Source organism: Phyllopteryx taeniolatus, chromosome 2 (genome assembly GCF_024500385.1).
Source record: "Phyllopteryx taeniolatus isolate TA_2022b chromosome 2, UOR_Ptae_1.2, whole genome shotgun sequence".
Classification (NCBI taxonomy): Eukaryota; Metazoa; Chordata; class Actinopteri; order Syngnathiformes; family Syngnathidae; genus Phyllopteryx; species Phyllopteryx taeniolatus.
The window spans coordinates 33,773,147-33,797,334 of NC_084503.1; the positions used below are offsets into that span (position 1 = coordinate 33,773,147).

The window sequence follows — 24,188 nt, forward strand, 5'->3', positions numbered from 1 at the left end:
GTGCAACAGCTCCTTAATACATTTGCCATGCTTGGCAGAATATACTTTTTTTTTTTTTTCTTCTCCATCGTCAATCAGAATGCAACGTTAAGCTACAACAACAAGATTGCATGAAACTTAATTTTAAAAATATATTTTGCAGTTAATTTTATCGTGTATTTATACATCTTATTTTCTCGGGAAACAAATGGCACTGATAAGGTGGAATGTCCCAGTAAGTGATGTTGCATGTACATGAATAATTCACGGTGGCAGGCACGGTGAAAGTGAAGCCAGATCTACTGTTACACTTCACTAAAAAGCGGGCTACTATAATATAGGAGGAAACCCTTCAAAACATCCCACAAAACTAGTGTCGTGTACTGCCTACTATTTCAAGGCATCTCTCATTTGCTGCATATTGCAGTGTTTGGTTGTGTAGCAGGACACAGGTTGTTTGTGCGTGTACTGTGTCCTGCTTCAAAGCATCAGATATGCACCGGAGGGATTGTGTCAAAGTGGCCGTCAGAGTCCGACCGTTCAACAAGGTCAGTGTGTTTTCATTCTCTCTTACATAATTGTGATGTCATGTACTGTACTGGTTAGCATGCACTGTATGTCCATCCATGTTTCATAATCATATATGCTGATAAAATTGTTGCTGCGTTATTGTATTGGTATATGCATGTCAAAGCAAGAACACTACTCATGTTGCTGTAGTAGTTTGCATTTTGTATTTGTATCTAATTTAAATGTACTTAAGTGGAGTCACTGATGACGTAGTGGTACATTCTGCTGAATTCCATGTCAGCAGGGCCGGCCCTGGGCAAGGCGGTAGCCTAGGGCGCCATCTGCTGGAGGGGCGCACTGCCAGCGCCGCCCTCCTCGGGAAAAATATTTCAATAAAATCATAAAATAAGTTGTGACACCCACTGGCGCCCCCTTTACGTTTCTGTCTTGAAAATAACAAATACAATTACAAAATAAACTAAAGTAACTATGTTTGTCACTTGGCAAGTAGGGCCACATGACGTGGGGGCGCATCTCAAGTCAGCGAACGAGCGATCAGTCAGAACAGGACAGGTGAATTTATTTACAATTAATCTCTCTTTTATTATTATTATTATTAGTAGTAGTGGTAGTAGTAGTAGTAGGAGTAGTAGTAATGCATAATCACAGCTAGACAATAATAATCTTATGTAGAACAATTTAGGGTTAGAAGGAAGCAAAAATGTAATTATTTAATGTTAAACTAAAAAGTTAAAACAACAGTGACCTCATTTGCCGTGGAGAAAATGGGGGAAAAAGAGAAAATCTAAGGCTAGAACGTAACATTATAGAAATAAAAAAATTGTGTAATCTCTCTCTCTCTCGTAAACACTTATTCACAATAACATATTTTCTCGTATTTGTGTAGATATTTCAAAAAATCCTAAATATAATTAAAATGCAGATGCCAACGCACTTACAAGCACCTCATTGCTAGGGACAAATGTAAGGAATGAAACTTCTTCAGGAACTGTCAAACTACTCAATGCAAAATTGAAATGAGACAAAAGGAAATTGTTTCTTGGGAATTGAGTAAAATCCAGATGAAATCTTCCATCACTGAATCAGTCTCTTTCAAGTGGAGAAGCGGCAATTATTTGCAATAACTTGACAACTAACCTTTAACATGGAAAAACATAAACAACATAGATTCAAATATCAAGAAATGCCCCATTAATATGATTACAAATGATAATAGCAAATACTCCCTCCTCTGGCTGATTGGTATACTTCTTGCTCTCTGTTGGGGTAGGGGCAAATTTATTGATGTCAACCCAGAGAAATCTGCAAACGTCAAAACGACCAAAACTGTCCAGAACACGGGGAAGAAGAAAAAAAAGGGGGGAGGGGAGTGTGACGGGTCAACTTGTTGCAACTTTTGGTTTGTCCCACTGTCGTAAGAGCCATTACTCGCATGATTTTTTTTGACAGTAACAATAGACTAATCCATCCATCCGTTTTCCGTACCGCTTATTGTCACTTGGGTCGCGGGCGTGCTGGACAAAAATGTTGTATTTTATATTTTAAATTGTGTGGAATGTTATCTTGGCGGCACGGTGGGCGACTGGTTAGAGCGTCAGCCTCACAGTTCTGAGGACCCGGGTTCAATCCCTGGCCCCGCCTGTGTAGAGTTTGCATGTTCTCCCCGTGCCTGCGTGGGTTTTCTCCAGGCACTCCGGTTTCCTCCCACATCCCAAAAACATGGATTAATTGGAGACTCTAAATTGCCCGTAGGCATGACTGTGAGTGCGAATGGTTGTTTGTTTCTATGTGCCCTGCGATTGGCTGGCAACCAGTTCAGGGTGTACCCCGCCTCCTGTCCGATGACAGCTGGGATAGGCTCCAGCACGCCTGCAACCCTAGTGAGGAGAAGCGGCTCAGAAAATGGATGGATGGATGGATGGAATGTTATCTTATAAATTAAAGGCAATGTTAAAAACTATTGGTATTCGACTTTTTTGAAAGCTTATTTAAATCATTGATGGAGGGGGGCGCCACATTGGCTGCATGTCAGCACCGTGGCTGGGTTCATTTCCCACTCAGTGTCGATGAGAATGTGAGTGAGTGTGACATTGTGAATGGTTGTCTGACATTATTTGCGCCCTGAGGTCAATCCAGGGTGCTTTTCACCTGAGGTCAGCTGCCTGGGATAGGCTCCAGCTCACTTATGACCCTGAACAGGATTAGCAAAACAGAAAATGGTTGGGTGGATGTAATTTTACCTCTAGGAAATTGTCTATTGAGCATCCTTTATCCATTAACCTCTAGGCCATGTTCTAATTTACTACCCTTTCAGCTTGTTTATGCCATTTTTGTCTACTTAAAACATATAGCTATGTTTACATTTTTTTTTGCTTCTTTTAATACATTAAGTTGTTAACGAACAGTACAAAATCCATCCATCCATCCATTTTCTGTACCGCTGATGCTTATTAGGGTCACGGGCAGTGTTGGCAAAATTACTTTAGGAATGTAGTTACCCTGTTGAAAATGTAACAGTAGTGTAACTATTTCATCTACATTCTCAAAGTAATATCCATCCATCCATTTTCTTTACCGCTTATCCTCACAAGGGTCACGGGGCACTGGAGCCTATCACAGCTGACTTTGGGCAAAAGGCAGACTGCACCCTGAACTGGTCGCCAGCCAATCACAGGGCACATATAAACAAACAACCATTCACACTCACATTCACACCGTCACTGAGTGGGAACTGAACCCACGCTGCCCGCACCAAAGTCAGGCGAGTGCACCACTACACCATCAGTGACTAATTATATTTCATTACTACTTAATTATTTTTCTTAATTTGTAATTAAAGCATGAACAACCCTTGGATCTTTCCTCTAAAAAAAAATTGGATTCAAACCATAGATCATCATTTTGGAATTAACCACACATTTGCTCTTTGCACAGATAAACAGATAACAAAACATGATGAGATGTATACATTCATAATACAAATGTGTTTGTATGTATGTGCAAAACATAATACTATGTTGACCTAATGAAAAATGTGCACAGTTTAGACCAGTGATTCCCAACCTTTATTGAGCCAAGGCAGATATTTTACATTTGAAAAATCTCACGGCACACCAACAAACAAAAATGTCACTAAAAGTGGATACACAAGTCAATTATACCCTTTGTGCCATCTAATAAAAGAGCATTTATTTGTTCTGTCTGTCTTTATATGCCGCTGGGGTAGATAGATAAACAAAGAGACATTATTTTTTGTAAATAATATTCTGACCAATTAAGTCAAATTTGATCATTTTCCATGGCATACCAGAAGAGCGCTCACGGCACACTAATTGGGAATCACTGGTTTAGACAATAGCGCTTCGCATCACTTTTCGTAATTAAGTTATGTAATTTCATTGGTAATCTAGTTACATTTAATTATTTACTCCCCAACACTGGTCACGGGTGAGCTGGAGCCTATCCCAACTGACTCGGGGCAAGTGGTGGACACTGGGGACTGGTCACCAGCCAATCACGTCACATATAGACAAACAAACATTCACACCCACATTCACACTTAAAGACGATTTGGACTCTTCAAACTCAAGAAACTTGATTTTGGAACGGGAGGTGGCTGAAGTGCTTGCAGAAAACCCACGCACGCATTCTGCTTTCTCATTCCTCCCGGCCAACAGAGGGAGCGGGACGCGGGCAGCCGCTGCATCGTCTCCTTGGCAGCGAGCGCCATCACCATCCAGGACCCGCGCGACTCTCAGTGTCGCCGCTCCTTCTGCTTCGACTACGCCTACTGGTCCCACAGCGGCTACGTCATCCAGGACCGCACTGGTCTCTACCTGCCTGAAGAAGTGGGGGGCCGCTACGCAGACCAGGTGAGTACGGCAACCCTTCTTAACAGTTAAAAGCGAAGTTTGACTATCCAGAATTTACATTGTAAATATCAACAACGTTTTTCTGACTAGTCGTAATTACATTTTGAATAGTTGGCGGAACCAGGGGGCGCCATGGGCATTGAACCCTCCCACTTTTTGGTCTGCCTGTGATGTGCCCCTTTACTCCTTTTATCACGTATGTTTTCACAACCTTACTTATTACACTGGGGGGTGCCTATCTGAGCCTTCATATACTGCATGTTGCTTATGAGTAGCATAATCACATGTGGCAACCCATCAATGAGCATGGTTGCTCTCTTCGTTGAAAGTGCCCCCGCCGCCTCTGTGTAACGAAATTGTACCTCGTCGAAAAGACAGAGAGAGATCTCTGTAATTTCGTATTTCCTAGTCAAAATTGCATTACAGATATCTGCAATACATATCCAGTCGAGCTGTGAAGGAGGCTTGCTATACAGTAAGTCAGCGATAATTCGCCTGAGAGTAGTGGTAGGAAGTAACGTTAATGTACTGTGCTTAAAAAAAGAAAGTTTCAGGTAGCTCTATTTGACTTGACAATTGGCTTGTTTGTTTTTTCAAACTACGATTCTCCACCAGCTCCTGGCATTTAAAATTTCTCCGTCTAATCTGTAAAAACACGCACAGGTAAGGTGTCTTTTTTTCAGTTGTTATCATTAGCTAATTTAGTATTTTTGTTGTTGTTGTTAGCCAGTTGACACCGTTAGCAAAGCCGTGGCAACATGTTTCAGAAAAAGCCTGAAGTAACGCTAGCTAAGCTTTTTTCTTCCCCTTATGAGCGTTACGGAAGTTAATAAAAGGGGAAAACTATTATGTATTCAGAGATGTTTTTTTTTTGAGGTATCAAGTTATCGAGACGGTATTGTTTATAATTGACAGTAAAAAAATAATTTGTACTTTTGTACTTCAGTATACTTTCAGTCTGTACCTTTTTACTCTTAAGGAGTTGAATCAGTGCTTCTGCTTTTACCGGAGTCTTTTTTTCTTGCAGTAATATCTGTACAGTCCTTCTACTAAAATTCAAGTATAGAGTGTGAGTACTTTTGCAGCAAAAGTACTCACAAAAAAGTTTTGAGGGGGGTATGGCCACTCCAGTTAACCGTTCACTCACATTTTGAACATGTAATTTCCCCTCAGGAATGTGTGTTCCAGGACCTTGGGCAAGGAATACTGGAGAATGCACTTCAGGTACCGAACGGCTCTCCTGGAAGGGTTCGGACAGTAACAATGTAGTTCAAGCTGCTGGATTGTTGTGTGCAGGGTTACAACGCCACCCTGCTGGCCTACGGTCAGACGGGCTCGGGGAAGAGTTACTCCATGGTGGGTTACAAGCACAACAAAGGCCTGGTTCCCAAACTGTGCGAGCGACTGTTTAAGGCCATCAAAGAAATCAAGGAGGCTAGACAATGCCAGGTAAGTATATGTCAAATATTTGTGAGTGTATGCGTGTATACACGCTCATTCTAAATGTCCTCATGTATGTCCTCACAGGTCTTCTTCAGTATGTTGGAAATCTATAATGAGCAGGTAAGATAAGCAGCAATGTGTCCATGGCAACATGTTGATGTTGTTATTTCACTACGGTTAAAGGGCTATGTTTACTTTAAAGTTTAACACTTAGTCATACACTGAATAAACTAAAAAAGACAACTATTGGTCTTTCCCAGTGTTTACAGTAATCGCTTGCTATATCGTGGTTCACGTTTTGTGGACCCGCAATATCACTTTTTTTTAGTGTTATTTCAGTGGTTACTCTATTTGTTTAAATTTTTTTTTTTTACATTTTTGTTATCCATTGCTCTTGCTCTCTGTCAATATATTACAATTGTGCTCACCATTATTCACACACATGAAGTTTATGTACTAAATGTGGAATAGCTCCTGAAGAAAATGAATCAAGTGAAACAACATTTCTGTAGAGAACTTGTTTGATACAATCGAGCAAATGATAAGCAACATTTTATGGACAGATGAAACAAAAATAGAGCTTTTTGGCAATACACACAAATAGTATGTTTACAGACAGCGCAATGAAGCTTCTAAGTAAAAGAACACCTAACCAAGAGTCAAGAATGGTGGAGTATCCATAATGCTTTGGGGCTGCTGCTCATGAAATCAGATAATTATCAAGAGATTTTAGAACAAAATGTCTTACCCAGTGGAAGAAAACTTGGTTTGAGGCGAAGATCATGGGTCCTCCGGCAAGACAAAGACCCAAACCACACATCCAAAAGCACACAGGAATAGTTGAAAAAGAAAAAAATGGACTGTTTTAAAATAGCCAGCAATGAGTCCTGATCTCAATCAAATCTTTGGGTGCTGACAACTGCCATTGGGGAAAAGAACCCTGCAAACCTCACGATGGAAGGGGGGTTCCTGTATAGAAAATATTGCCACAGTAAATCGAACTGCATGACAGTTTTCAACTGATATAGAAAGGATTATTTCATAAATCAAGATTAGGTTTAGAGTTAGAGTAAGGGTAGGTATAAGGTCACTTACCATTATTCTCAACTGATCTTCACATTTTATAGGATTGTTCTGACGACAGAACAGTGGTGATTTTGAACGATAGAAATTCTAAGATGGCTGATGTAGCAGTGGTCATATTTGTACTGCTTTGTCATTGTTTTTCTCTTTTCTTCGTCTTCATATCTTCAATTTAGTAAATGACTTCCTTTATATCCTTCACTTCTCACCAGGTGGTGGACCTGCTTTCTGGTGGTTCTCGTCCACCGGCTAATTTAGTATTTTTTTGTTAGCTAGTTCACACCATAAGCAATGCTGTGGGAACATGTTTCAATGGTTTTCGTCTCCATATCTTCAAATAAATAAATTACTTCTTTTCCTTCACATCTCACCAGGTGGTGGACCTGCTGTCTCGTGGTTCTCGTCCTCCAGGGGGGCTGCGTGTCCGAGAGGAGCAGCACAGGGGCTTCTATGTGGAGGGTCTACGTACAGTCCCCTGTGATAGTGCAGCACAGGTGGCTGAGACATCCTCACTTTTTCTACCGTATGTTGCAGAACAATAAAGGTGTAGTTTTTCAAACATGTTGTAGGTGGAGCAGCTGATGGAGCAAGGCACCAGAACTAGAACCACCGCAGCCACGCACATGAATGCAAACAGCAGCCGCTCACACATGCTCCTTGTGCTACAGCTCAAACAGGTGATGTCCAGTCACATCTCACAAACCAGTGAATGTACTATGAAAAATATTTTTAACAATAATTTCTCCTCCAATTCGATCGCTATCAGATGAAATCCTTGCATCTCCAAAGCATTTTCAGGATTTTCAAGTTTCCATCCGACAGCGAATTTTGCAACATATGCCACCTATAGCAGTGTTTTTGCATTAAACATTTTAATACAGTATTATGACTTTTATGAATAAAATAGAGAAACATTCATAATTCAATATAACATTTCAAGCAGCAATGTAAGGCAACAGAATTTAATTTATTTACCATGTTCCAAATTTGGGTGTCCACTTATTGCTAGGTAGAGATTGTTGGCTAATGAAAAGTAGTCGCATACGCCAGCCACGCCCACTTGGCTGACAGCATACAGAAAGTTGGCAGGTCAGTCAGACATGCGCTAATGAAATAAATCCAAAAACAGCATGATAGACAGGAGAGTTTATTTATCGACATTAATTTTGGAAATTACTCACTGCTGGAGGCAAAGGTTGTTTTTGTTAGCCACTGTAACATTACGCACAGTTTAAACATCAAAGCTGTGCCTAAATATAGGAAAAATTAAAATAATAATAATTCAATTAAAATGTTTTGCACATTAAGTACAACATTTTACCGAAATAAACGCTTGGAAACAAATGATTAAATGCAAATGTATTCTACTTAAAACAGTTCGGAGTTAAATTCAACTGAGTTGTGCTTAACGAATGTACTTTACTGGATTACAAAAAATGAAGCCGCTGTAACATAATTTATTCACAGTTTAATGCAATGATTCTTTTGCGTACCACCAGTGATACTCGTACCACACTTTGAGAATCACTGCTCTCAATCAATCAAGTTTCTCGGCTGGCACATAGAAGCTCAAAGCTTCAGCACCTTCCTCAGGTTTTCTATTGAGTTGAGGTCTTGAGACTGACTAGGCCATTCATTTGGATGTACAGTATTTACTGGCTAATTTAAGGCAGGCCTGTACATATACACGGCAGGCACTGCAAGATTTCAGTCCATTACAGACCCAAGCTCCACTGTTCTCTTTGTAAATGAGGTCTCAGTTGCCTTCAGATCATTAACAAGTTCTTTGTTGCTGACGTGAACTTCTTGTGAAGATCTTTTCTAAAGAGAGCGTCACCAAACAGTCCAACATCAACCTGGTGGACCTGGCAGGAAGCGAGCGCCAGAGATCGGCGTCGTCCGAAGCCGACCGTCTCAAAGAGGGCACGGCCATCAACCTGAGCCTCACCACTCTGGGCAACGTCATCAGGTCGGCACGGCCCTGCTCGGTCGGTCGTTTTGGCCGATTCTGTTTGTTGATGTACGTCGTCTTGCTTGTAGCACCCTCGCTGACATGGCGGTGGGGAGGAAGACTGTGCATGTTCCGTACAGAGATTCGGTTCTCACTAAGCTGCTGCAATCGGCACTGGGGGGAAACAGCCGCACTGTTATGGTGACTCTGCGCTATACACTAACACAATGTCACTGTTTTAATATGTAACTCATGTGGACTCAATACATGTTTTAGATTGCAACAGTAAGCCCTGCTGACATCTGCTATGAGGAGTCTCTGTCCACACTTCGCTATTCTGAGAGGTACAATGACAAAATCTTGAAGAACTTTGAAATTTTGTTTGGTGCCCTTTAGGGCACCTCAGCAATGAAAACACAGGGAATAGGGAGCTTTCTCATTTATAGTTTATTTTATTATTATTATTATTATATATTGTTTTTTTTAAGTTCCACACGAGAAATTGTTGTCACAGTTGGGATTCCAACCCCAGATTTTTTTGGGGCTTTTTTAATCCTTGTTCACACTACTACTTCTATTAAGCAATCATTTTCCACATCACAAACTGTTCTTCAGGGCAAAGCACATCCAGAACCGTCCTGTGGTGAACGAGAGCCCCACTGAGCGTCTTGTCAAAGAACTCAAGGCCGAGAATGCCAGACTGATGCAGAGACTGAGCCGACTGGGCCAGGATGGACGCAGCGCAAATGATGAAACCAGTAAGGAATCTGGCCATCCACTAGATCACGGCAGAATTCCACAAGTGTGTGTTTATGTGTGTGTGCGCGCCTGCTCAGAGGAGATCCGTCAGCTGCTGACACACAATGAACTCCAGATAAGAACCATTAACACTTTATGGGAGAAACATCTGCAGGAGGCGCTAAGGGACTGGGAGCAACAGTATGCCAACATCACACAGGTTACATGCACAAGAACACACACAAACACCTGTCCCGCCACCCCCCGTCCCATTCCTAACGTGTGTGTGTGTGTGTGTGTATATATGCGTGTGTGTGTGTGTGTGTGTGTGTGTGTCAGGAGAGGAGATTGATGCAGATGCATCCCTATATACTGAACATCAACGAGGACGCTCAGCTGTCTGGTGTGGTCAAACTGTTTATCCCGGCCGGTCAGTAACATGTTTTATATACAGTGTTCCCCTACTATATCGCGGTTCACCTGTTGCAGAATTAGTTTTTAATATTCATATTGCACATCATTTGCCATATGGTGGGATTGTGAGAAAAGAAAATCATTAAAATACATTTTAAAAGGAATAAAATGTACATAGTGTACAGTATCACTGTCTATTACTATATGTTTAAGAGTTTAAAAGCTGTTTAAGAGAAAATAGACTGTTTTCAAGAGTATGGTAGAGGTTAATATGAGCATGGGGAAGATTATTAAGAGTCTGGGGAGGTTCATAAAGCTTTAAAATATGTATAAATAATCAAAATATATGTGGTCACTACGTTCACCTATTGCGAGTGTGACCTGGAACTTAAACCCCGCGATAAATGAGGGATTACTCTACTGCTACTACTACTACTACTACATTGATGATGCTTTGTTTAAAATATACATATATACATAGCAGGCAAACTGGAAGGCCATTCTCACCAATCAAAACATGAAGAAAGTTATATCAGGAAAAGACACATTAAGAATAATTGAGTAAAGTGAGGAAGTAGAATCATACATATGGACTGAATGCTACGCTTGAATGTAGCACTCTTCGGGGCATGGAGCCATATTTGGTCACTTACATTTTAAGGAAGTAGAACTTGTGATTTCTCCAAGTAAGTCAATGAAGCTCTAAAAGGTCTAAAAAAAAAAAAAGAGCGAGAAAGAAATAGTAGTACAGTATTGTATGTATTAGTATATTATTATAAATTTTGAAGCCATACTGAAAAAAAAGACATTTAGTGTAAGAAAATACAATACAATTTCAGGGGGTACAATTTTGAATTGTAAAGCATTTCAATGAGTGCCATAGAAGAAGATTGCCGTGCTGGAGCAGCCTTCATACTCACCTGACCTGACTATGAATGTAGCTCTTTTGAGCAATGGACTATCTTGTTCTTCCAGGTGAATGGGACATTGGCCTCAGTGAAGGCACCCCCAGATCCATCTCCATCAAGGGTTTGGGGTACGGACAAAACTCGCTCGCACTGAGGCTGTCTTAAAACACAACGGGTGTGTACATTGTGTGTTTGTGTTTCAGGATCCAGCAGCGCCATGCTGTGTTGAAGAACGAACAGCGGCGGGTAACGCTAACTCCGCTTAAAGGCTCCAAGGTGACCGTCAATGGAAGAGCGGTTTCTCAGACCAGTGAGCTACAGCACCTGGTGGGCCTCATCACATAGGGTACCAACAATTTTGTCCTTGTGAGTACATGACATTCTGCTTGCGTTTGGTCTCCATTCAGGACCGACTCATTCTGGGTTCCAACTGCACTTACCTTTACATCGGTTTCCCGTCTGAGAGGGGCGCTAACGACTGGAGTCGCTACGACTACGACTACTTCCTGTCCGAGCTGGCTGCCGCTGAGGGCATCCACCTGGGTGAGCTCGAGCCTTAAAAACTGCAAGTCATGTTTTTTAAAATTCGGATTAAATACTTGACTAAGTCCAGTTGTGTTTAGGTGAAAGCAGTACAGAATCCTGTCAGACGGATCCTAGTCTGCTGGCCGTCTTTTATGATTACGTCAAATTGATGCCGCTGGTGGCTGAAGCCAACCAGATGAGCCAAGAACTAAAAAAGGTACCTTAGCAAACGACTGTATCTTAACAACATAAATAATACAGGTGCATCTCAATAAAGTAGAATATTGTGGAAAATTGAATCTATATCAGTACAATTCAAAACTCATATTCATTGCAGACATAAGAAAATATTTTTCAGAAGACCAATTCCTACCTCATTTATATATTAAAAAACATTTGGATTGTCATGTAATATTAAAATTACTTGAGATGGTGAATTTGGGGTTTTCGTTGGCTGTGAGCTATAAAAATCATCAAAACTATATGAAAAAAAATGTAATATTTCACTCTGTTTAGTGAATTTATGTAATTCAGAGGTACACCAACTTACGAGTGACTCGACTTTGACAAGTTTTTCGAGATACGAGCCATTGCTTGACTGATTTTATTGAATTTGAGTTGCTAGCAAAAATTTGAGTTACAAGCACTAAATGGTGGCAGCGAACCTCACAACAAGCAGGAGACTGAACAATTCTTCAAGAAAAAAGGTTTGCTTCAAGCTGTGTATTGCCACTGCTGCCACAACTGTAAACCTAAACATAAAACAAACCACATAACTCTGTCTTAAGGAAGTCTGCTAGCACACAATGGAAAACACCAACGACAGGCTAACAAAACTAGCATTGATGTCGCAGTAGTTATAACCCTTTAAGCAATGGTGCAGAAACACATGTAGACAGACAATATGACAATATTCAGAAGCATATTCTTTATCCTATGCGAAAAACCAACTGATATTACTTCAGTTTACTGAGCTCAAAAGAGTCTATTTATGTACTGTATGTATTTTGTACTGTAAGTATTATAGCGCTCCTTGGTGGCGAATGAACTACTGAAATAAATCCATATACGTCTTGCCTGCAGGGTGTGGAGTTTAAACTGGAGATCAAGAATCTGGTGCTGTCGGACTCAAAAGGAAATGACCTGGAAAAAGAGATCATTTGCAAAGTCACCTCAAAGCACAGCAAACAGGTTTAACATCCCTCACATCAAATTGTTAGCCTAATAGCATAATTGCCCAAGTCGTTTTCGAGCATTTTCAGAAAAGAAGAATAAACACAACTTTGACAAACAAGAAGAAACCAGTTGCCTCGATTCAACCTTTGTGGATAACCATGACCTGGATGACTGAAAATCTACACAGCCATTAAGAAAAATCAGTTTTTAGCAAACACATTGGTATTTTTTTATTGACATTGTGACAGGAAGTTAAAAATGACTTGGGAAATGATTCTATTAGGCAAACGAAAGGGATATATTATTATTATTATATATATTTTTTTAAAGTGATCCTTCCACGGTTAGGTATGGATGTGGTCCAAGGCCAAGTTTGTGAACCGCAAATTCCTGATGGAAGAAATATACCTACGACATCTGGATGAGATGAACGGGGAACATGTAATTTCAACTAAAGTGTTTTACAAACGATGAAAACCTTTTGAAGAAAATGCATTATTGTAGCACATTACAAAGTATGATTTGAGCCTCATGAATGGACATCTTTGTTTGTTGCCGTCAGACAGGAGAAGGCCTCTCCTCTTCTGCCCTGCCCAGAGACAAAGACCCTTTTTGGGATCCGGTAGAGCCGCTGCTCCTGGGCACCGCTCACCTCTGGCTGCAATCTCTGGCCTTCCGAATTCCTGTGGACGAGCAACTGGAGGTACTGCACACACACGCTTCGGCAACCATGTGGATCGTCATGACACTGGTGAAACTAACAATAATTTGTATGTGTAAGGTGCTTGGGTCTGAAGGTAGTGAGGAAGCCATTCTGCAAGCAAAGCTGATTCCTTGCACCTCTGATGGATTGTACGACACACACACATGCACAAACACACTTCTCAGTGGAACCGCCAAAGTTTAACACAGCCCCTTAGTTTAAAGTAATATTTTAACATTCTTAACTGTCAAGATTTGTAAATGGAAGATAACTACTATCGAATAAAATTGGACCAAACTAAAATGAAGTAAAAAAAAAAGTGGAGTTTTCAGGTATGAGAGATCTGACTTGTGAGTTTTTTAATATACGAGCCCTCGCTCGTCCAATTTTTTTGCTTAGTCTTTCAAGCAAACAGTTGAGATACGAGCGCTGTATGGTGGCAGGTGTCTCAACTCGCTTCACAACAAGAAACAATTGTTTCTTTGTTTGGCAGATGGTGAACAATTTTTCAGAAAAAAAGAGACTTCAAGCTGTTTATTGCCACTTCATATTTGAAGTTTACGCGCAAACTAAACATAAAACAGAATTACATCTTGTGTATTTAAGCCATGCAAATACATTTGCCTTATGAAAGTCTGTTAGCTTAATGCTAATACATAATGGGTGTGGCAGTGTTATTAAGGAAGACTAAAATAAAGCAAATCTACTCACTATTTGCTGAAATCACATGTGACGTCACTTTTTTTTTTTGAGCCGGAGTATAACAGAATGTTTTGGTTGAACTCCCAAAAATTCTACCCCTTTTATCTGAGTAAACATTGGAGGTTCCGATTTTAAATCCAACAAACACACACCCTATAATTTGCCTTCTACTCTTTTCAGGCCTCTGGGCGAAGACGACATCCTCATCGACCCGTCTGAGCTGCTCGGCCGGCGACTCGACATCCAGCTGGTTGTGGAACAATGTTTTGGTCTGCGCTGGATCAGAGAGGCTCGCAATAGAGGCATTCAAATTGGGTATGGTTCATTGATAGATGAATACCGCGGCTGAAATAAGTATTTAACACTTCACCATTTTTCTCAAATATATTTCCAAAGGTGCTATTGACATGAAAATTTCACCAGATGTTGGGACCAACCCAAGTAATCCATACATACAAAGAAAGCAGAACAAATAAGATCAGAAATTAAGTTGTGTCCATCCATCCATCCATTTTCTACCGCTTATCCGAGGTCGGGTTGTGGGGGCAGTAGCTTTAGCAGGGACGCCCAGACCTCCCTCTCCCCAGCCACTTCATCCATCTCTTCCGGGGGGATCCCCAGGCGTTCCCAGGCCAGCCGAAGGATGTAGTCTCTCCAGCGTGTCCTGGGTCGTCCCTGTGGGACATGCCTGGAAAACTCACCAGGGAGGTGTCCGGGAGGCATCCGAATCAGATGCCCCAGCCACCTCATCTGGCTCCTCTCGATGTGGAGGAGCAGCGATCCTCCCGGATGACCGAGCTTCTCACCCTATCTCTAAGGGAGAGCCCGGACACCCTGCGGAGGAAACTCATTTCGGCTGCTTGTATCCGGGATCTTGTTCTTCCGGTCACGACCCACAACTCGTGACCATAGGTGAGGGTAGGAACGTAGATCGACCGGTAAATCGAGAGCTTCGCCTATCGGCTTAGCTCCTTCTTTACCACAACGGATCGACACAAAGTCCGAATCACTGTAGACGCTGCACCGATCCGCCTGTCCATCTCCCGTTCCATTCTTCCCTCACTCGTGAACAAGTTCCTCCCAAGTTCCTCCCAATCACGCCCTTCCAGCTCTCACTGTCATTGCCCACGTGAGCATTGAAGTCCCCCAACAGAAGAATGGAGTCCCCAGTGGGAGCGCTCTCCAGCACCCCCTCCAAAAACTCCAAAAAGGGTGTTTGGTGCATAGGCGGAGGGAGGCTACCCTCTCATCCACCGGGGTGAACCCCAACATACAGGCGCCGAGCCGGGGAGCAATAAGTATACCCACACCTGCTCGACGCCTCTCACCGTGGGCAACTCCAGAGTGGAAGAGAGTCCAACCCCTCTCAAGAGGACTGGTTCCAGAGACCAGGCTGGGTGTGGAGGCGAGTCCGCCTGTATCTAATCGGAACTTCTCGACCTCATACACCAGCTCGGGCTCCTTCCCTGCCAGAGAGGTGACATTCCACGTCCCTAGAGCCAGCTTCTGTAGCCGGGGATCGGATCGCCAAGGTCCCCGCCTTCAGCCACTGCCCAAGTCACACTGCACCCGACCCCAATGGTCCCTCCCACAGGTGGTGAGCCCATGGAAAGGGGGACCCACGTTACCCTTTCGGGCTGTGCCCAGCCGGGCCCCATGGGTGCAGGCCTGGCCACCAGGCGCTCGCCTTCGAGCCCCACCTCCAGCCCTGGCTCCAGAGGGGGGTCCCGGTGACCCACGTCCGGGCAAGGGAAACCTGAGTCCATTTTTTGTCGTCAGCATAAGGGGTCTTTTAGTCGTGCTTTGTCTGGTCCCTCACCTAGGACCTGTTTGCCATGGGTGACCCTGCCAGGGGCATAAAGCCCCAGACAACTTAGCTCCTAGGATCATTGGGACACACAAACCCCTCCACCACGATAAGGTGACGGCTCAAGGAGGGGTAAGTTGTGTGTAATAATGTGAAATGACACAGGGGAAAAGTATTGAACACGCCAACTGGTATTTATTTACAAAAGCCTTTGTTTGCAATGACAGCTTCAAGACGCCTCCTGTATGGAGAAACTAGTCACATCCATTGCTCTGGTGTGATTTGGGACCATTCCTCCACACAAGCAGTCTTCAAATCTTGAAGGTTCCGTGGGCTTCTTTTATGGACCTCGACTTTCAGTTCTTTCCATATATTTAAATATATTTAGTGAGAAAAATGGTGACGTGTTAATTTATTTATTTCAGCCGCTGTATATGGGTCATTTTGTTGACTGACAGACAGGTGGATGGACAGCTGGATCGCAGTATCAATGATTGAGTGACGGCTAGAGGGATACAGGTGTATCTCAATAAATTAGAATATTGTGGAAAATTTCCTTTATTTGAAGAGTTATCAAAAAGTGAAACTCATTATACAGATTCGTTCTACACCGAGTGAAATATTTCATGATTTCACCTCATGTATTAATGATTATAGCTTAATGTTGAATAATCCTATCTCATTAAACTACAATAATACATAAGACCACTAATGATGACGACAAACAATGGACTTCGTTTTCCCTTGCCCGGACGTGGGTCACCGGGGCCCCCAACTGGAGCAAGGCCTGGTGGTGGGGCTCGAAGGCGAGCGCCTGGTGGCCGGACCTGCACCCATGGGGCCCGGCCGGGCACAGCCCGAAAGGGTAACGTAGGTCCCCCTTCCCATGGGCTCACCACCTGTGGGAGGGGCCATAGGGGTCGGGTGCAGTGTGAGCTGGGCGGTGGCCGAGGGCGGTGTGTGAGGTCGAGAAGTTCCGACTAGATATAGTCGGACTCGCCTCCACACACAGCTTGGTTGCCCATGGTGAGAGGCGCCGAGCAGGTGTGGGTATACTTATTGCTCGGCGCCTGTACGTTGGGGTTCACCCCGGTGGACGAGAGGGTAGCCTCCCTCCGCCTTCGAGTGGGGGGACGGGTCCTGACTGTTGTTTGTGCCTATGCACCAAACAGCAGTTCAGTGTACCCACCCTTTTTGGAGTCCTTGGAGGGGGTGGTGGAGAGCGCTCCCGCTGGGGACTCCATTCTTCTGTTGGGGGACTTCAATGCTCACGTGGGCAATGACAGTGAGACCTGGAAGGGCGTGATTGGGAGGAACGGCCCCCCGATCACAACCCGAGCGGTGTTCTGTTATTGGACTTCTGTGCTCGTCACGGATAACGAACACCATGTTCAAGCATAAGGGTGTCCACACGTGCACTTGGCACCAGGACACCCTAGGTCGCAGTTCGATGATCGACTTTGTGGTCGTGTCATCGGACTTGCGGCCGCATGTCTTGGACACTCGGGTGAAGAGAGGGGCGAAGCTGTCAACTGATCACCACCTGGTGGTGAGTTGCCTCCGATGGTGGGGGAAGATGCCGGTCCGACGTGGCAGGCCCAAACGTATTGTGAGGGTCTGCTGGGAACGTCTGGCAGAATCCCCTGTCAGAAGGAGTTTCAACTCCCACCTCCGACTGTCATGAACATGGTTAGTGCGACGGCGAGGAATGCAAGGCAAGAACATGGTGGACCCAATTGCAGGGAAGCAGGGAGGCAAGGCAGGAGTGCGGGAATCTCAAAATAATAATATTTAATCACAATGATAAAACAACTGGCGACTATGACAAAAACAACGGGCGACTATGACAAAAACAACTGGCGACTATGACATGGCAAGACATGTGACAACGACAATGAACCGACCAGAACTGAAAGAAACCAGGGAACTAAATACAAACAAATTGACGAGACAACAAGGAACACCTGGACAAGACGAGTGGCTAGAGAGAGCTGATTGGTCAACACAAAGTAGACGAGAACAGGTGGACACAACAACCTAATGAGCACACAACAAACATGGAACACAGGAAAACATGGAACAAAACTAAACACAACCCAAACCAAAACACAGACCATGACAGTAACCCCCCTCTAAAGGAACGGATCCCAGACGTTCCCCAAACAACAACCAAAAAGTCATCAACCCAGGGTGGGCGGAAGGGGGCCTGGAGGAGGGTACAGAGTCCACCCCTCAGGTCAGTCTGGTGGCCATCCAGGCCACCCGAGGTGAGGTGTCCAGGACGCCAAGCACCAGGGTCTTTACAGGGCCATTCAGGCGGACGGCCACGGTGCCGAACCCAATGGTAATGCAGGGGCCAGGCAATAGGGTTGGGTGGCGACCGCTGGACGAGCGCCGCCGGGGCGTGGTCGGGTGGCGGCCGCTGGACGAGCGCCGCCAGAACGTGCTCGGATGGCAGCCGCTGGACGAGCGCCGCCGGAGCAAGGACGGGTGGCGGCCGCTGGACGAGCGCCGCCGGAGCAAGGACGGGTTGCGGCCGCTTGACGAGTGCCGCCGGAGCAAGGACGGGTGGCGGCTGCTGGACGAGCGCCGCCGGAGCAAGGACGGGTGGCGGCCGCTGGACGAGCGCCGCAGGAGCAGGGTCAGGTGGCGGCCGCTGGACGAACGCCGCCGGAGCAAGGACGGGTGGCGGCCGCTGGACGAGCGCCGCCGGAGCAGGGTCGGGTGGCGGCCGCTGGACGAGCGCCGCCGGAGCAGGGTCGGGTGGCGGCCGCTGGACGAGCGCCGCCGGAGCAAGGACGGGTGGCGGCCGCTGGACGAGCGCCGTTGGAGCAGGGTCAGGTGGCGGCCGCTGGACGAGCGCCGCCGGAGCAAGGACGGGTGGCGGCCGCTGGACGAGCGCCGCCGGAACATGCTCGGATGCCGGCCGCTGGACGAGCGCCGTTGGAGCAAGGACGGGTGGCGGCCGCTGGACGAGCGCCGCCGGAGCAAGGACGGGTGGCGGCCGCTGGACGAGCGCCGCCGGAGCAAAGACGGGTGGCGGCCGCTGGACGAGCGCCGCCGGAGCAAGGACGGGTGGCGGCCGCTGGACGAGCGCCGCCGGAGCAAGGACGGGTGGCGGCCGCTGGACGAGCGCCGCCGGAGCAAGGACGTGTGGCGGCCGCTGGACGAGCGCCGCCGGAGCAAGGATGGGTGGCGGCCGCTGGACGAGCGCCGCCGGTGCGGGAGCCTGGCGCAGCTGCCGAGGAGCCGGAACGGGAGCCTGGCGCAGCTGCCGATTAGCCGGAACGGGAGCTGCAGTCGCTTCCTCAGCCTGCCGCCATTGAGGTGTGGGAGTAGAGGGTACGGGAGTGGAAGAGTGCACAAGGTCTCGGGAAGGTGAACTAGGAAAAATGGCTGGTACTGAACATGGCTTGGGGGCAGGTTTGACTAGACGTGACTTAATTGGAGCCGTGGAACAACGTGTGGGAACAGGTGAAAAATCAAGTGATTTGTGAACAGGGGGGAAAAAAACGAGGTGGCAAAATTTGACCTTTACTTGGGCGCCTCCGTTGGCCACCACGCGGCGGTCCCGGGTAGATGGCCAAACGGGTGCCCAAGAAAAGGTCCGAGGGAAAGGATTTGGACTCACTGGGGTTGGAAACATGGAAACGTGACAAAAACTGACGAGGACGGGATAAACTAGGGAAGGAACCAGAAAAATCTAAATCTGTGTCAGAGTCAGAATCCGACAGGAGGTTAACTAAATCAGGGCCATCTTCACAATCAGAAAAATCAGAATCTAAAGAAACGTGGATGTACAATAGTAGGGCATGGTGAATAACTAGGACAAGTGGGGGGACCCGAGGAAAAGGACAGAAAAGACTGAATGATAGGGCTTACTGGAGGAGGGTAGGTATGGATGGCAGGCTGAGGACGGTGGGAGGCAGTTTGGTGGCATCCAGGGTGACGCCATGTTCTTCCCGCTGGGTCCTGTTCTGGTCGGTTCATTCTGTCATGAACATGGTTAGTGCGACGGCGAGGAACGCAAGGCAAGAACATGGTGGACCCAATTGCAGGGAAGCAGGGAGGCAAGGCAGGAGTGCGGGAATCTCAAAATAATAATATTTAATCACAATGATAAAACAACTGGCGACTATGACAAAAACTACGGGCGACTATGACAAAAACAACTGGCGACTATGACATGCCAAGACATGTGACAACGACAATGAACCGACGAGAACTGAAAGAAACCAGGGAACTAAATACAAACAAATTGACGAGACAACGAGGAACACCTGGACAAGACGAGTGGCTAGAGAGAGCTGATTGGTCAACACAAAGTAGACGAGAACAGGTGGACACAACAACCTAATGAGCACACGACAAACATGGAACAAAACTAAACACAACCCAAACCAAAACACAGACCATGACACCGACAGAACTTTGCTCATGTTCCGGGGGAGGCGGGGGACATCGAGTCCGAGTGGACCATGTTCCGCGCCTCCATTGCTGAGGCGGCCGACCGGAGCTGTGGCTGTAAGGTGGTCGGTGCCTGTCGTGGGCGGCAATCCCCGAACCCGTTGGTGCACCACCAACACTGTGTATAGTGGGGATGGGGCTCTGCTGACCTCGACTCGGGACGTTGTGAGTCGGTGGGGCGAATACTTCGAAGACCTCCTCAATTCCACCGACACGCCTTCCCATGAGGAAGCAGAGTGTGGGTTCTCTGAGGCGGGCTCTCCTATCTCTGGGTTTGAGGTCACCGAGGTAGTTAAAAAGCTCCTCGGTGGCAGGGCCCCGGGGGTGGATGAGATTCGCCCGGACTTCCTAAAGGCTCTGGATGTTGTGGGGCTGTCCTGGTTGACACTCCTCTGCAACATCGCGTGGACAGTGCCTCTGGATTGGCAGACTGGGGTGGTGGTCCCCCTTTTTAAGAAGGGGGATCGGAGGGTGTGTTCCAACTACAGGGGGATCACACTGCTCAGCTTCCCTGGTAAGGTCTATTCAGGGGTGCTGGAGAGGAGGGTCCGTCAGGAAGTTCAATCTCAGATTCAGGAGGAATAGTGTGGTTTTCGTCCTGGCCGTGGAACAGTGGACCAGCTCTACACCCTCGGCAGGGTCCTCGAGGGTGCATGGGAGTTCACCCAACCAGTCTACATGTGTTTTGTGGAAATGGAGAAGGCGTTCGACCGAGTCCCTCGGGGAGTCCTGTGGAGGGTGCTTCGGGAGTATGGTGTGCCGAACCCCCTGATACGGGCTGTTCGGTCCCTGTACGACCGGAGTCAGAGTTTGGTCCGCATATCCGGCAGTAAGTCGGACTCGTTCCCGGTGAGGGTTGGACTCCGCCAAGGCTGCCCTTTGTCGCCGATTCTGTTCATAACTTTTATGGACGGAATTTCTAGGCGCAGCCGAGACGTAGAGGGGGTCCGGTTTGGTGGCCTCAGTATTGCATCTCTGCTTTTTGCTGATGATGTGGTTCTGTTGGCTTCATCAAGCCGTGAGCTCCAACTCTCACTGGAGCAGTTCACAGCCGAGTGTGAAGCGGCTGGGATGAGAATCAGCACCTCCAAATCTAAGACCGTGGTCCTCAGTCGGAAAAGGGTGGCGTGCCCTCTCCAGGTCGGGGATGAGATCCTGCCCCAAGTGGAGGAGTTCAAGTATCTTGGGGTCTTGTTCACAAGTGAGGGAAGAATGGAACGGGAGATCGAAAGGCGGATCGGTGCAGCGTCTGCAGTGATGCGGACTTTGTATCGGTCCGTTGTGGTAAAGAAGGAGCTAAGCCCTCAATTTTCCGGTCGATCTTCGTTCCTACCCTCACCTATGGTAATGAGCTGTGGGTCGTGACCGAAAGAACAAGATCCCGAAGCAGCCGAAATGAGTTTCCTCCGCAGGGTGTCCGGGCTCTCCCTTAGAGATAGGGTGAGAAGCTCGGTCATCCGGGAGGATCTCAGAGTAGAGCCGCTGCTCCTCCGCATTGAGAGGAGCCAGGTGAGGTGGCTGGGGCATCTGATTCGGATGCCTCCCGGACGCCTCCCTGGTTAAGTGTTCCGGGCACGTCCCACCGGGGATGACCCAGGAGACGCTGGAGAGACTACGTCCTTCGGCTGGCCTGGGAACGCCTCGGGATCCCCCCGGAAAAGCTGGATGAAGTGGCTGGGGAGAGGGAAGTCTGGGCGTCCATGCTAAAGCTACTGCCCCCGCGACCCGACACGGATAAGCGGTAGAAAATGGATGGATGGATAATCCATAAGAAACAGATATGTAGCATGATCAATGTAAAGATGTATGGATGGGTAAATGACAGATTGATGATGGATTAATGGATGACGCGATGGATGGTTCAATGGATGCATTATGCAATGATAATATTGGACTGATGAGGATCGATGACAGATGAGGATGAATGGTTAGATGGTTGGCCGTATGGATGGATCGATAACAGTATACTGTACATACAGGTAGCTAGATGATACTGTAGATGGATGTATAGCTTTCATAATGATTATTTCTTTTTGCCTGTGTTAGTTTCAGTCTGTTGGACAGTGGCGGTCGTGTGTACACGCCGGCCGTGTGGCACCACGTCAACCCCGCGCTGCGTCACAAAGTGCACTTTGCCTCCCTTCACGTCTCTCAGCATCTACTCGACTACCTTCAGAGCAGCGCTGTGCTTCTGGAGCTTTGGGGGCTTCAAGGTGCGAGTGTGAGGCAGCGGATGAGTTTCTCAGGAAAAAAAAGAAACAGCCTTAAATCTATTTTTTAGGGCTCTAAAGCAGATTGTGAAGGAAATTTTTAAACATTTATATACTGGATACATAAATGTGTTTTCTTAGTTTGCCTGTAAAAAAAAGAAACTACATTTAGTTCATGCTCAATATACTACTGCTGTCTCAATTATTGTTTTTCTTTTAACTTTTTCCTGCCAGACGGCTGCACTAGCTTGGTATCACCTCTGGAGGGAGCTAGAGTGAGCACAGAGGGCATATTTATCATCGATGAGAGTGGCATGACTAATACTATTGTGAGTTTTAAGTTTTCATTTGTCTTCCACTGGAGCGCTTAGAAGTACTATAATGCACTGATTACTGTATTTCCAGGAAGTAATGGCAAGGGGTGTTTATTTACTCAACTGGAGACGGAGGGCTCATGTATTGGGGGGAGGCCTTTGTTTGAATGAATTTTATGACAAATATTGAATATTATTACTGGCATATTAGAATTTATCCATTCTTCGATTTCCCAAAGTGATTGTCATCATGAGGGTCACGAGTGAGCTGTCGCCTATCCCAGCTGACTTTGTGTGAGGGGCATTGTACACTCTGGACCAGGGGCAAAAGTGGACAACTGAGCATTTAGGGGTGGGCTATGCCCCCCGAATTGACAAACATTTTTTGGAAGTTAATGGTCAGCAGGGATAGGCTCCAGCTTACCTGCGACCCTGATGATGACTAGAGAAAATGGATGTAAACTGTAGCCTGCAGATTGCATAGAGCTGAACAGTTCACTAAGCAGACTTCAGAGTGACCTTGAAGAACAGAAGAGAGTTAACAACACCCTGATGAAGGAGAACCATCGTTTAAGAGGACAACTCAACACAGCCACCAATGGTAACATAAACACACACAAAACAAAAAGTTCATCATTCGGTTCCCGCAGCATCCTATCGCTCCTGTAGGTGGCAACAGTGCGCCGAATCGCTCGGTTCGGCCGAGTTGCGACGCCGAGTTTGCGCGCTCGCTAAAGCGGTTCTACCACAACATGACCTCAGTCAGGGCTCAGCTGGAGAGTCTGCGCAGACGCAGGCCCAGTGTATGTACACGCACGGTTCTACGCGTTCGGTTAGCGCCGCTGCTTGTTTTTCGGTTTGTGTTCGACAGGAGTCATGTGACCTGCTGGGGCTCCGCCTCTACGTAGACGAGCACAGCGGTCTGCTGAAGGACTTTTCGGAGCAGCTGGAGCAAAGCGTGTCCGCCCTCAAACACGACGTCGCCACCATCGTCCGACGCAAGCGGGAACGATCGGGAACCTAGTCTTGATGAGGAAAACACAGTTGAAGCAATTGCGCAGTTCTCTTCGAAAAACAGCAAACATCATTTAAGTTTTGACATGAAATGAAAGATTTTTTAAAATCTGTTAACCAACATTTTTTTTCTTTCACATTCACAGATATGAGTAGAACACAGCTCACAGTTCATATCACATTCACTTTGCATGAACTGATATTTGTATGATTATTGTACTCAGATAAGAAGTTGCAAGTTGACCCTATTTTAAATGATTACAACTTTTACAACTTCAACTCAAATGTTTTTTCCTGAAATAAATTGTAATTATTTTTTCAATATTCTAATAGATTCTTTTTCTTCCCAAA

The 24,188-nt window shown here is 46.0% G+C and overlaps 1 protein-coding gene across 4 annotated transcripts; it reads left to right on the forward strand.

Annotated features, from left to right (window-relative positions):
- Positions 1 to 24,161, forward strand: kif28 (kinesin family member 28). 4 transcript variants are annotated; one of them, XM_061765846.1, is made up of 27 exons: positions 2 to 527; positions 4,188 to 4,382; positions 5,556 to 5,606; positions 5,679 to 5,831; positions 5,910 to 5,945; positions 7,283 to 7,402; positions 7,478 to 7,585; positions 8,723 to 8,877; positions 8,949 to 9,060; positions 9,136 to 9,203; positions 9,475 to 9,617; positions 9,696 to 9,817; positions 9,937 to 10,027; positions 10,987 to 11,047; positions 11,123 to 11,246; positions 11,327 to 11,462; positions 11,543 to 11,661; positions 12,528 to 12,635; positions 12,969 to 13,061; positions 13,183 to 13,323; positions 13,402 to 13,472; positions 14,206 to 14,340; positions 22,346 to 22,512; positions 22,744 to 22,838; positions 23,292 to 23,424; positions 23,493 to 23,626; positions 23,695 to 24,161. In XM_061765846.1, exons 1-27 carry the CDS (start codon positions 474 to 476, stop codon positions 23,845 to 23,847), a joined length of 3,078 nt encoding a protein of 1,025 aa, XP_061621830.1. In that variant the 5' UTR covers positions 2 to 473; the 3' UTR covers positions 23,848 to 24,161. The 4 variants fall into 4 exon arrangements, with proteins under 4 accessions (XP_061621831.1, XP_061621832.1, XP_061621830.1 ...); XM_061765847.1 differs by lacking the exon at positions 12,969 to 13,061 and having other exon boundaries at positions 1 to 527; XM_061765849.1 differs by lacking the exons at positions 2 to 527; positions 4,188 to 4,382 and adding an exon at positions 4,411 to 4,578.
- Positions 24,162 to 24,188: the final 27 nt, after the last annotated feature.